Source organism: Lissotriton vulgaris, chromosome 5 (genome assembly GCF_964263255.1).
Source record: "Lissotriton vulgaris chromosome 5, aLisVul1.2, whole genome shotgun sequence".
Classification (NCBI taxonomy): Eukaryota; Metazoa; Chordata; class Amphibia; order Caudata; family Salamandridae; genus Lissotriton; species Lissotriton vulgaris.
The window spans coordinates 1,329,187,776-1,329,202,161 of record NC_141693.1 but is presented as its reverse complement, the minus strand read 5'-3'; the positions used below and the strand labels follow the sequence as shown (position 1 = coordinate 1,329,202,161).

The 14,386-nt window shown below is 41.9% G+C and overlaps 1 protein-coding gene across 1 annotated transcript in view; it reads left to right on the top strand.

Annotated features, from left to right (window-relative positions):
- Nucleotides 1-14,386, top strand: part of SLC26A8 (solute carrier family 26 member 8) — a 3,386,895-nt gene that overhangs the window by 2,828,359 nt on the left and 544,150 nt on the right. The window contains exon 14 of the mRNA XM_086923258.1: nt 12,689-12,743. Within this exon, the coding sequence (XP_086779384.1) occupies nt 12,689-12,743 (55 nt within the window). The remainder of the gene's footprint in view (nt 1-12,688; nt 12,744-14,386) is intronic.

The window sequence follows — 14,386 nt, the reverse complement described above, 5'->3', positions numbered from 1 at the left end:
ACCCTTCCAGGCAATTTTGGGAATCTTTCCTAATTTTGTGCACTCCATTTTTGGTGGTATACCACTATTTTTGGGACTCATTGCAGGGATTCTATTTTTGATCCTCCTGCTTCGTTATGGCAAGCCTCGCCTCAGACATAGCTCCCATGGGAATGGAAGAGACAATCCTAGCAATGCGCTACCGGGACAGGATAACTAACGTCCTCGGATTGGCCAGGCTGAGAGATCTAAACATGACCTGGTTCCTTTCATTCAGACCGATATGGCAAAATTGCATTTTACCTGTGCTACGGTGTATGCTTTGCGGCGATGAATGCGTGTTGGACATCTGTCTTTCACTTCCATCAGCAGTACCAATGGACGTCGATACTTTGCTCAGTCCAATAACGGCTCACGCATTGTGTTGTCCCCAGCGGCTACCAATCCTGATGACGGCATTCGTGGAGACGGATCACTGAAATAATATCGACTGACAAAATATCGACTTGCCAAAATATCGTGGACAAAATATCGACAGTCAAAATATCGAGTTTGTATCTACAAACAGGTAAGTACAAAAATATCGAGTCAAAAATATCGTTAACAAAAATATAGATGTAAAAAATATCGACTTTATTAAAAACAGTGTTAAATTAAATTAATATAAAATTTTAATTACTAAAATATACTTAAAACGACTTAAATTAAATTATAATAATTAAATAATAAATGAAAATAATAAAAATAATTTTTTTAAATCTTATTTGTTGACCCTGAACCCTAAAAATACCCCTTTACCCAAAAACCCAAAACTGACCCTGAACCCTAAAAATACCCCTTTACCCAAAAACTAAAAACTGACCCTGAACCCTAAAAATACCCCTTTACCCAAAAACTGAAAACTGACCCTGAACCCTAAAAATACCCCTTTACCCATGAACTGAAAACTGACCCTGAACCCTAAAAATACCCCTTTACCCAAAAACTGAAAACTGACCCTGAACCCTAAAAATACCCCTTTACCCATGAACTGAAAACTGACCCTGAACCCTAAAAATACCCCTTTACCCATGAACTGAAAACTGACCCTGAACCCTAAAAATACCCCTTTACCCAAAAACTGAAAACTGACCCTGAACCCTAAAAATACCCCTTTACCCATGAACTGAAAACTGACCCTGAACCCTAAAAATACCCCTTTACCCAAAAACTAAAAACTGACCCTGAACCCTAAAAATACCCCTTTACCCAAAAACTGAAAACTGACCCTGAACCCTAAAAATACCCCTTTACCCAAAAACTGAAAACTGACCCTGAACCCTAAAAATACCCCTTTACCCAAAAACTGAAAACTGACCCTGAACCCTAAAAATACCCCTTTACCCAAAAACTGAAAACTGACCCTGAACCCTAAAAATACCCCTTTACCCAAAAACTAAAAACTGACCCTGAACCCTAAAAATACCCCTTTAATTTAACATAATTAACAATTAATCTATTAAAATAAATTAATTACCAATTACATTTTAATTAAATACCATATATTATTTAATTACCAATTAATTAATTATTACTACCAATTAATAAATTTACATATTTAATTAATTATAATTAAATTACTTCCCACCCTATTCCCCTATAAACCCACAACCCGCTACAGAAAAGACATTATTTTAATTTACATAATTAGAAATTAATCAATTAAATTAAATTAATTACCAATTAAATTTTAAATAATTAACATATATTATTTAATTACCAATTAATTAATTATTACTACCAATTAATGAATTTACATATTTAATTAATTATAATTAAATTACTTCCCACCCTATTCCCCTATAAACCCACAACCCGCTACATAATAAAATGACACAATAATTAAAAAAATCATTAATTAAAAATAATTATAAAATAAAATGACACTTTTCACACATATTATTACATAAAAACACTATAAATAATTAAATATTATTTTAAAAACTATATTTTTTACTATCTAGATTATATACTTGGATATTTTCACTGTCTATATTATTTACAGTCGATATTACTTCACTTACCTTAAAAACGATATTTTGGCTGTCGATATTCTGTCTAGTCGATATTTTGTCCAAACGATATTTAAAACTCGATATTCTGTCCAAACGATATTTTGGAGTCGATATTATGTCTGTGCACCCGTGGAGACTCCTGTACTACAGCCAAGTGGTAACAGTGGAGCGAGTGACAAAAGCAACATCATCCAGGTACAACGTTCTGTGAGCATTGCTGGTCCTGCCTTCGATGACAGCAATCATTCTCACACCTGCCAAGTTACAGCGCTATCTAATTTGGTTGAACTATCACCTGATTTTGTAGACCAATTCTTTGCGAGCCTGTCTGATACGATGTTCTCACCCACAGAGAAACAATAACTTTTTAGAAGCTTTCCGACACACAGCGTTCCCATGAACTCTGAATTCGGCCTTCAGTTTTGATCAACAAAAACTGCCAGGAGCTTTGGAAATATATTTTCTTTGAATTGGACAATTTTTTTCAAATATTGACCTTTTCTTTTTGGCACGAACAATTCTTTGCTTAACGTAGAAACTATTCTTAGAGAACAGAAGCTTCACACTTCTATTTCTAAAACACATCTAGAGACATAACAACATAACACCAGCCTCTAGCACACATGTTATTACAATGCATTTTTATGTGATGATTTATCTCGCATTTCTTCTGTCAGAGATACTTCATGTGTAATTCTTTTTGCATAATCGTTCATTGATTTCATATGCAATAATTTTTGAATGATTACTATGCTTTAAAAAACGTACAGTACCTAAATTCCATGTATTACAAGTACGCCTATTTCGAATGCATTTATGTATTTTGGGGTGGGCAATGTTACACATGCATCTAATTGCTTAGTTTTAGTAATTTTGATGGACATTAACCCGTGGAGTGGGTGTTGCGTGCTTATCTAGGTTCCTGATCGATACTGTGACCTTATGCCCCTATTCGGCTATAAAGCCATTTATTCCCTATATTGGCATAACCGTTCAAGTGCGATTTTCTGTAAAGTCATCTCTGGCCTCACACGAACAGAGCCACATTCCAGCATGACTCTCTGCTACTTCCTTTGCGACCAATTAGTGCAATGACAGAGCAGCAGTCACTATCTGATATTCCTAGATAACACTCCGAGTTCTTCAACAAGATAAAAACTTGGCAAACCTGGAAATCCCCGCTTGCTATGTTTTGATTAGTAATGGAACTCTAATGAGCAACTGATAACTGCCACTTCCTAGTGACATCTTTAATTGACGTCTTATGTCCAGCAAACTTGCGTCAAACCCGGCACCTGTCAGGTATAAATATTACCAACGTTGCCTTAAGCAATGAGCGAGCGAACCTGTTGCTGATGCCAGCTGCCTGCATGACCCCGTGTTGGTAACAACTAGCACTCTGTCGCTGCAGCCTGCTATCCTGTGGTGGTGAAGCTACTGATTACCATTATCGCCGCTACAGCGCGAACTATGGTACAGTACGCTTGAGGAGCCGTGCAGCCGTCCTCTGCGAAGACATCCAGCCCAGCTGCCCGCGGACGCTTTCACCCCTTCTTCCTCGACGCGCTGAGAGAAGCCGCTGCCTTTCTCGTGCAGAGAAATCCAGTCCCGGCGCTTCCAGTTTACCCTCGCAGGTGACTGGGATATCGAGAGAGACCCCTGAAGGAGATACCAATCCTCCATCATTCTATTCAGAGGTATGGTGTTGACTAAACCCTTAGACGAGAATTCTTGAAACAAACCTTGGCAAAACCAACTTAACTTAAGCTACTTACTTACTCCCCTTCTCACGTGTTAGGCTTAGGTCAGGCACACTGGGGTAGGCTTAGTTAGAAGCACCAGTTGAGTATGTTAGCCTAATGTATATATGACTGTATATATGTTTTATTACTTTTAAACCATTGTATGGCTAAGAAACCATATCAATGCTTTTACAGTTCTATTTCGCTATTCTTATCTTACTGTACGTACTTTTTATAATAACAGTTATTGCAATTGTGGCAATTCATTTCTCTTGTACGAGAAGAAAGACTGTTCAATAAATGTTAACCTTTATTGATACACGCCCGTCTCTCTATTCTCTACATACCGTGAAAGTAAACTGCACTAGACTGACTGAGTGAAATCTATGTCTATTGTTTCACACGACCCTAGAGATCGACTCTTGATCTGAGGAGCAAAGTTGTCATGTTGCACGGTTGTTGGAAAACTGAATCCCTTCTTGTCTGTGCCAAGGAAGCTGATCACTTCCTATGCAGAGAAGAAAGTTTCCAGTGACCTCTGAGCTAGTTGGTAACACAACCTAATTAAGTTTAGCATAGTCAGTGGAGGCCTGGAATATAAGCAGTTCCACGTCGATACTACTGTTTATGTTATTCCAATGCGCAGGGCCTAGTGGGAAACTAGGAACTACACTACAGGAGGTTTATTGAGGTTTAATCTGATTTATAATGGTCGGTAATAAGAATGGTGCAGGAAATTACTGTAAGGGATTCTTCCTTTGATATTTTGCTTTCCTCACAGAAATCAGAATATTCTGTATGTATGTATGTATTTAAGCTTCTAAAGTACGCAGCTACCCTCCAACGGAGGTGTTCTGGCGCTAGTGGAGACAGAAGGAAGTGAGGGTGAGTTGGAGATATTGAGCCTCAGTGTGCCGAGGTCGATTGAAGAGCCAGGTCTTCAAGGGCTTCCGTAAGATTGATTCCGATGTGGCTTTCCTGATGTGTTCATGCATGGAATTCCACAAGGTCGCTGTTTTAACAGAAAAGGACCGTCCTTGAATTCTGGACTTTGAAAAGCGGGGGGTGTCAAGGCGCTACGAATGATGGTATTTGCAGACTCTTTTCTTTAAATATTGTGGACCAATATCATTGATTGCCCTGTAGGTCAGGGTCAGAGCTTTGAATTCTATTCTCCTTCTGACGGGCAGCCAATAGAGGCTGCGCAGATGTGGAGAAATATGGTGCTTAAGCTGAATGTTTCTAATAATCCTGGCAGCAGCGTTCTGCACAATTTGCAGTTTCCTATATAAGTATGCTGGCAGACCAAAATACAGACTTTTTGCAAAGTCAAGCTGCGATGTAATCAACGCATGGGCTATTGTTTTTCTGCAGTCCATGGGTATGATGTACAGGAATCTCCGTAGGGCCTTCATCTTCCAACAGCAAGACGAGGGAACATGGCCTATCTGGGTCTTGCACAACAAGGTGGTATCCAGTTTAAAACCCAGTTTTCTTGCTCATGGAACTGGAAGGGGTGGGGGTTGAGGTCTACGGGCCACCAGAGGTCAGGTGATGGGGAGGGGGGGGGAGATTGATTGAAGAACAGTACCTCTGTTTTATCAGTATTCCGCTTTAGCCAGTTGGCTGTCATCCATGCGGAGATGTCCAAAAGACTGCCTAAAGTTTGAAAAAGCGGCTTCAAATGAATCTTGGAAAGAAAACACGAGCTGCATGTCATCAGCAAATGAGATTACATTGACACTGTGTTGCTTTACCAAAAGGGGTTAATGGGGCAAGGTAGACATTGAAAAGGGTCGAGCTAAGAGCCAACCCTGAGGCACTCTACAAATCAGAGACAAGACTTGGAAGTATAAGGATGTAACCGAATTCTCTGGGAGCGGCCTTCTAGAAAGGAGCTAAACCAAGCTAAGGTGGTCCCTGTCACTCCCAACTGTCTAAGCCTTCCTAGGAGGAACTTGTGCGACACAGTGTCGAATGCCGCCGAGAAGTCCAATAGCACCAGCATAGCTTGGTGCCCCTTATCCAATGTCTCCCGGACAGTTTCTGCTACTTCTAGTAGTGCTGTCTCTGTACTATATCCCGCTCTGAATCCAGACTGGGAGTCATGAAGTAATTTATTGGATTCAAGAAACTTAGTTGTTTCTGCGCCTCTTTTTCGAGAATTTTAGCAGGTGCTGGCAGAAGAAAGATAGGTCTAAAAAAATTTAGTAAAGTAGGATCTGCATTCTCCTTTTTGAGGATCGGTTGAACAACGGCGATTTTCCAGATAGATGGATAGGTGCCATATTCCAAAGAGGTATTCCGGAGCTGATTGAAAGCAGGGTTGAGCAGAGGTGCTAAACTTTTGAAAAAACCTGGCCGGGCACGGATCAAATGGAGACCCGGATTTAGTTTTTTTCAATTGCTCAAGGGACGTATCCAGGTCAAGAGGGCTAAATTCGGACCATGTTTTCATTGGGGTGGGGAGAGACAGAGATGTACTTAATTTTTCCATCGCGGAAAAAGTGTCGTAGATGTCTTGGATCTTCTCATGAAAAAAGACCGAGAGATCTTCACAGAGTGTGCCCAAAGGGACTATATTGCTTTTCATAGTCTCTGGTTTAAGAAACCCTTGAGTGATTTAAAAAACTTCCCTAATGGAATTATCGGCTGATCTTATTTGATATGGCAATATGGTCCCTGATAGTATTGCGTTTTAATATGGGAATTGTTTTGTTGCCTTTCTGTATATGTTTTTTGCCTCAAGGTCATAGGTTTGGCACCAGACCGCAAAAGCTTTTTGCAGCAGCTTTTTTCTGATTGGAGTTCTGGTGTGAACCAAGGAGAGGAGGGTTTGTTCCTGGCTTGTTTCATTATTTTCATGGGGGCTATTTTGTCTAGGGCCAAAGTGACCCAGTGGTTGAAGGTTACGGCATCATTATTTGAGTCTCCTGTCAGTAACAGAGCGGTGTTTGTTAATACCGGGCTTGGTGCTTCGGGGGTAACTTTCCGCCAATTTCTTCTCATTTCTTTTCATGGTGTCCTATAATGTGGTTTGTGGAGCTGATTAAATAGAGAGGAATAAGACTGTGGACTGACCATATAAGAGGATTTGGATCCTCAGTTATTAGGGTACGGATATTAGTAAAAATGAGGTCCAAGGTGTGGCCAGCCACATGTGTGGGCTTGTGAATCAGTTGTTTAAGGTTCAAACTTGTCAATGTCTCTGCTAGTTGGATGGCAATGGGACATCGATCGTTGTCCATATGGACATTAAAGTCTCCTAGCACTATAAAGTTTGTATAATTATTGAGAGATCAGCAATCTGGTAGCAAATTTCCCATAATTCAGCGGGCTTAGATGCTGGTGCCCTATAGATCAGCCTCCCCGCAATGGTGAGATTAGGGAAGATTGAGATGTTGAAGGACAATGCTTCCATCATGTCAGTGTGTTCGACTCTGTTGTGTGATATCTCCCAATCATTTCTTACGATCGCGGCAAGTACACCCCCCATTCTATTACCTTCCAGGTTTTCCGTAACCATTTTGTACTCTTAAAGAGATGGCCCTTGTAATGTCAGGGTTAGAGCTCTCTCTAAGCTAGGTTTCCGTTAGGAAAATAAGATCCCAGGTGTTTGATTCTAGCAGAAGTCAGATGTTATCTTCGTGCTTAGGGAGAGATCTACATTAATTAAACAGGCTTTTGATTTTAATGGTTGACCTACTGCTGATCCGTCACTCTGAGGGTGTGGCCTCTTCCATGACTTTACACTTTCTTCCCAGGATCTCTTTATTAAACTTAAAAGAGGAGGACTTGCAATTTAATTCCAGATCGTGTGTTTCATGTACCAATGAACAGTGGTCAAGATAAGTCGGCCTAGGGCAGGCTGTTGAATTCAGTTCAAGGATTTGTGCTCTAGACAGCACTATTCGTGAATCTGGTTGGCAGCGGGCAGCGTGGCTAGTCGCGGAAGGGCGCAGACGGGCTTGTCTTTGGAGCGCCCTTGCCCGCGTCCGCTGCGCGCACGCTGGCACATCAGATTAAGTAGAGGGGCAGGCAGAAGGACAGCTCCACCCCCTCTTTGTCCTGAAATGCCCTGTGAGAGGTTTGTCACACCCCTCCTAGTGTTAGCCACGCCCACCACACAAACAGCGATCAGCTGAGGGGGCCAAAGTGGGAAACAGGACTCAGAGCAATGTGCAAAGTAAGCAGTTTAAAATTAATTTTTCATAAAATACAGTATTAAAACTCACGCTTTCCCACACTCAGTTATGATATACTACAGTTTTAATCCCAGTAGCAGTTTTCGTGAAGTCAGGCAGCCGCCTACACACCGCAATCACAAAAAGTGACGCACCGGTTGCGTAAAAGTGACGCAAGGCCTCATAAATAAGGCCCACAATCTTTCTCACTCTGGAGCTAAGTGGTCTTAGATACTGTGCTGACAGAAGGAAGAATTACATGTTTTGTAAGATTTGTCTTGGACTTTAGTGAGAAAACTTAACTCAAGCAGAGCACAACTATAAAGCATTGCATCATTGCCAATGGGGCTCTCGCCCGTTCTTTTAAGAGAGAGGTGTGAAAAGTCAGAGCCCTGTTTCCTTGACAAAAATTTCCAAGGGCTGAAGCAAACATTGTTGTGTGGATGCATGTGCAAAAGTTAATAGCTCAAATATTCCATGCAAATCTGAGACACCCGTGTATTGTAGAGCTCAGCAATGATTCCATGCTCCCATTCGTATGTAGAGTTCATGAGTCTGTGAAAGATAACAATGATAGGGAACAACTTCAATGTTCAGAGATGCATATGTTACCTTTCAGCTCGCATATGTGCTATTCCATCTCTCAGGCGATCCATCACATAAAGTGACAAGGTTGCGACTGTGAGTCCAGAAGATTCCCCTATATTCCTAATGTATGTGTTGTACCCTGAGCAGGGGAAGGGGAATGAAAAACCTCAGGTATCCCAGAGAAGGTACCAGAATCCAGATCACATACAGATTAAATAGATGAGTCCCTCAGATTAGTCCACCTTTTACTGTAACATGAAAACCTAGGGTCTACGTTGCGGGCCCACCATGGATCTTAAGAATTTCAATTTTTACCCGTGGTAACATATTGAGGAAAAGGGGTGGGGGAGAGTGTGCATCAAGGGGATGGTAACCCAAGGGTTTAAGCATACCTCTGTAGAAAGCCGTAACCCTGGAATAATCTCTGTACATCTATGCATGCATAGCAGACTGGGCAGTGTGGAAATCCTCAGGCTTCTTCGTATTGCTTCTGGCATCAATATGGCAAGCTACCAGCACCCCCACGTTCTATCTGGTTGAAAAGGTCATGACATTGGCTTGGCCAAACTGATGTCCTTCGTGATCCCCCTGCCTTCTAAATTAGAAGAAAGCTCACATCGTATTTTTACCACAAAGTGACTTCCAGCCACAAGGCAGCTCTTTACAGGTCAATAAAATAAAATCTCTGGTGTGGAGACTTTAGCAAAAGCTTTAGCTTCATTCAAGTTCTAATGAAGGCTTGTGTACCTACAGGGACTCACAGTGATTGGAGGACAGATCCTTAAATACTGAGAAGGGCAAGGGCTACAAACAGGTTTCAGTGTTTCACCGAAGGCAAGACAGGAGGTCTGCAGCCTGTCCCCCAAGCAAATCACTGGACAAGCCTTGTTACGTACAGTAAGTAGTTTAGATCACTCTGAATGATAAATTTATTTATTGTTTCAATTAATTAAAATTGTTACAAAAGGACTGGGCAGAATATCTCCATCAACGCACCTTCGTCGATCGGGAATAAAACTTAATTACCGTATTTTCCGGCGTATAAGACGACCTTTTAACCCCTTAAAATTTTCTGGAAAGTCGGGGGTCGTCTTATACGCCGGGTACAAAATTTTATGGTATTTTTTTATGCGCTTTTTCATAGAGAGGACTTCACTCGAAGGTGTCAGACCGCTTCACAATACGAAATAACAAGAAACAACACACCTTATGTTAAAAAATACAGCCACCGACCCTGGCAACGTCCAAAAATACAGCCACCGACCCTGGCAACGTCCACACCCAGGCCCCGCGCCATGAATTGTGCAAGTATCGAAAGCGAGCGTGTTTTTGTCATAGCGAGGACTTCACTCGAAGGTGTCAGACCGCTTCACAATAGGAAATAACAAGAAACAACACACCTTATGTCAAAAAATACAGCCACCGACCTTGGCAACGTCCACACCCAGGCCCCGCGCCATGAAGTATCGAAAGCGAGCGTTTTTTTCATAGCAAGGACTTCACTCGAAGGTGTCAAACCGCTTCACAAGCGAGCACATGGCGCCATGAGTCTTACCTCGACTGCCGCTGCCGCTGTACACGCGCCTCCAACCGCTTGCACATCCCCAGGCAGACGAGGCAGCAGGACGAGGCAGCAGGACGTCCGAAACACGGTACATGGTAATGGGCAGCCAGCGCCGAAGATGGCAGCGCCCAGTGTGTTGACACGTTTGGCACGTTTGGCACGTTTTGGCACGCTCACCTCTCCCCTTGGCATGGGCGTGGCATAGAAAGGGGACTGTACAATGTTCCCGAATGTTCCCGAAGGCAGTAGAGCACTTGCCGTGATTGGCTGGTTGTTGCTAAGAGGAAAGGCAGTCTCGTGACCAGATAGCGTATTTGCCGTACCGTACGTGTGGTGTTGAAGACAGTCTCTGCACCTGTCCATACTGTACAGCACCAGTACCGTACATCGAGTGCAAATGGCTGACAGTCAAGAACCCGGCAAGGCTCCAGCAGCACATTCCGTGCAAATGGCAGACAGCGAAGAACCCGGCAAGGCTCCAGCAGCGCATCCAGAGCAAATGGCTGGCAGTCTAGAACTCAGCAAGGCTCCAGCAGTGGCAAGGAGAAGGAAATATGAAGCCAGCTACAAACTCAAAGTTGTGGCTTTTGCCACGGAACATAATAACTGTGCTGCTGCTAAGCAATATGGAGTGACAGAGAAGATGGTTCGGGCCTGGAGAGCAAATGAGCAAGCATTGCGGAGTATGCCAAGGGGCAAGTGTGCACTAAGAAGAGGCACCCCACATTGGCCAGAACTGGAAAAGCATGTAGCAGACATAGTGGCCGAGCATCGGCAAAGCGGGTATGTCGTGACCCGAAATAAAATCCGATTGGTTGCACTTCAGTGGGCCAAATCCAATCCCGATCTCAGCCACAGATTTAAGGCCACTGTGTCCTGGTGTACCAGATTCTTGGGAAGGCATAATCTGGTATTGCGGCAAAAGACAAAAATTGCCCAGAAATTACCTGCGGATCTTGATGCCAAAATGCATAGCTTCCATCGCTACGTCATTAGGCTGCGCAATGAACATGTGTATGCGCTAAGTAGCATCGGAAACATGGATGAAACTCCGATGAATTTTGATATGATTGCCAACAAAACTGTCCATCAAAAAGGCGAAAAGACAATTTTAATAAAAACAACAGGACATGAGAAGTCCAGTTTCACTGTGGTACTTGCATGCACAGCTGATGGTGGCAAACTGAGGCCAATGGTTATTTTTAAAAGAAAAACAATGCCGAAACTCAAGTTTCCTGTTGGTTGTTTTGTGCATGTGAATGAGAAAGGATGGATGGATGAAGAAGGGGTAAAGCTATGGCTTGATAACGTATGGAGCAGGCGACCAGGTGGACTTCTACAAAGGCGTAGTCTACTGGTGTGGGATATGTTCAGGGCTCATTTAACTCCCAGCACCAAGCAAAGGCTGGCAAGACTAAAAACGGATGCTGCTGTTATACCTGGAGGACTGACATCGTTGGTGCAGCCACTGGATGTGTGCCTAAACAAGCCATTTAAAGATCGCATCCGAGAACAGTGGAATGAGTGGATGGTTAGCGGTGAAAAAACATTCACAAAAGGAGGAAACATGCGTGCGCCACAGTTGGATGTTTTGTGCAACTTTGTCATAAAGGCCTGGAACGACATCGATGCAGAAACAGTCATAAAGTCTTTCAAGAAGTGTGGCATATCGAATTCATTAGATGGTATGGAGGACGACTATCTGTGGGAAGGTGAAGAGGATGCCGAAGAAGAGACCACATCATCTGATACGGAATTGGTACAAGATCCATACGATGACTGCCTTACAGATGTACCACAAGATCTCATTGACTTACTTATGAGATCAGATGACGAAGAGGAGGATTTTGAAGGCTTTTAAAGGGAACGTTATAAATCCTGTAGAAATCGCTTGGATTTATGGGAAGTTATGGAACGTTTAATGCACTTGCACTGTTTCATGCACTACGTTATTTATGTTTGCCGTACCGTACCGGTATATTCAGAAGTGACAGTTTTTGATATGGTTTTAAATAAAAATATTCTGAGTAAAGCAAGATTGTTTCTACAACCAATTTCTTTGCGTTCAGTCTTTCAGTTTGTAAAATAAACGCTTATAGGTACCCACTGCCCACTGATAAAGCCTTACTGCTCACCCACAGGGAGGAGGACTAGACTAATACGGTAAGTTCAAAATACCGGTACATACTCGGAATGGCTATGCTGCGCTGGAAGTGGGGGGTCGTCTTATACGGCGAGTATAGCACAAAACCTAAAATTTTTCTGCCAAAGTAGGGGGTCGTCTTATACGCCGGGTCGTCTTATACGCCGGAAAATACGGTATATAATTTCTTTTAACAAGTCTACAGTACAGGACATTAGGAAGCAAATACAATAAATGCATGTTTGCTAGTTTCAAACTGTTTTAAGGCTCTAATTCTTGGCTGAGTCTTTACTTACAAGTTCTTTCAAATAGTGTGCAGTAAGTACCTTTAAGTTTCAAAGCCCCAATCAGTGCCTGGGTATTAACTGGGTTTAGGCTAAAATGTATGTCTCTGGGTGTATTTGTTTGATGCTGACATCTAGTATCTTCCACAGATCTGGTATATGTTTAAGGAGTATGGCATCACGCTCCTGATCGCTTCTTGCCCATGTAAGTATGTTATAACCATTCCAATTTTACTTATGACTTACAAATGCATCTTATTTAATTGTAATGTGTTTTCTGCGCAAGTGAACAGTACAAATAATTTCACTTTCTTTATAAGCATATACAATTGCTTAGTAATTTGCTTCTTTAATGGGACGTGAAGTAGCAAAGGATTGCATCTAGAATAGCTGCAACACAATTCACAGAGTATATTAGTATTGCAACCAACCTAAACAGAATATCCCTTATATGCAGTGATAGCATACAATTTCTGATGGGATGCCGAATCAAAGCTAGTAGCAGTAGAAATACAAAACACTGTCTGAGTGACCTCGAGCCTTCTGAACACCTCATGTCTACTCCAATTTCGTAGAAAGCTGTACTGTAAGAGAACATTCATCAAATACTTAATTTAAGAGCATTTATTTATTTCAGAGCAATTATAGGGCATCTTAACCAAGAAACAATATCAAGGCGCTTTTTGAATCCTTAAACTAAATCAGGCCTGACTAAATGATTGGGCCTATAGCATTTTCCTAACAATATCATGCCAGCTTAATATCAAAGGGAAGGAGATTCTGAAGGCACAGCGACCCCCCATGGAGTGCCTATGACTCTGATGGACAATCACTGATTTTCTTTTTTACTTTTTCAATAGAAATTTCTTAGGAGAGTAATACAGTGACTCCTACTTTAACAGAAGTCACTGATGACGTGCCGTGCAGTAAGGCTGCCATTAGAGCTCTGAAATGTATTGGCAGGACTATCGGCAGCCAATCAAGCCTCCTCAGAATAGGAGTAATATAACAATACTGCGCACACCCCCTACATTTCTTGTGGTAGTATTTCACAGCTTATGATTTCTAAGGAGATTCTTTTGGTACTAAGGAAACAGAAGGTAACTGCAATAAGGTAAGTGGTATGTAGCAGTTGCTCTTCCTTTCGTAGACCTGTGTTTATCTTCCTGAAAATGAAGTTGTTTGGCAAAGGTCTTCAGATAAAAGGTACATATCCGGGTCAGAGGATTTGCTTGCTCCTCCAAACTCTGTGTGGAGTTAATTGACTATCCCTGGGCAAACACGACATTGTGGAGGGAATTGTTCAGTTATCATAATCCTGAGGTTTTCATTGGTTGTTACACTCATACTATTTTCGACAAACACATTCAGCAGCTCAAACGTTGCTGAAATTTAACAGGGAAAATGTGGTGAATAGGCAAACTTGCAGCTACTCCAGCACTCAATCTTTCATAGATTCACATGCTTAAATCTTTTCCCCTTGTTGACTTGGAAGCCACATTGTAACTTTACAATAACAGTTTGAAAATCTAGCGTGCCTTATAATCCTTATGCTACTATAACTTTACAAACAAACTCAGCTCTTTTGAAAAGACCTGAACTCCAGCCAGTCAGGCGAGAGTGCCCTGAATCTCAGCCCTCCCAAAGTCTTTCGCTCCTCGGATTTCTAATGCATGCCATGTTAAATGAGTGCCTTAGAACTTTGCTCTCTATTCAGACCAATGTAGTTTTTGATGGATAATTGTAACCACAGATTCTCTTCCAGGGGATCCTCATCAAAGTCATAAATACTGAATATTCCTGCCCATGCGCGGGGACCCCGCAATATATATAAAAAAATTATATGTG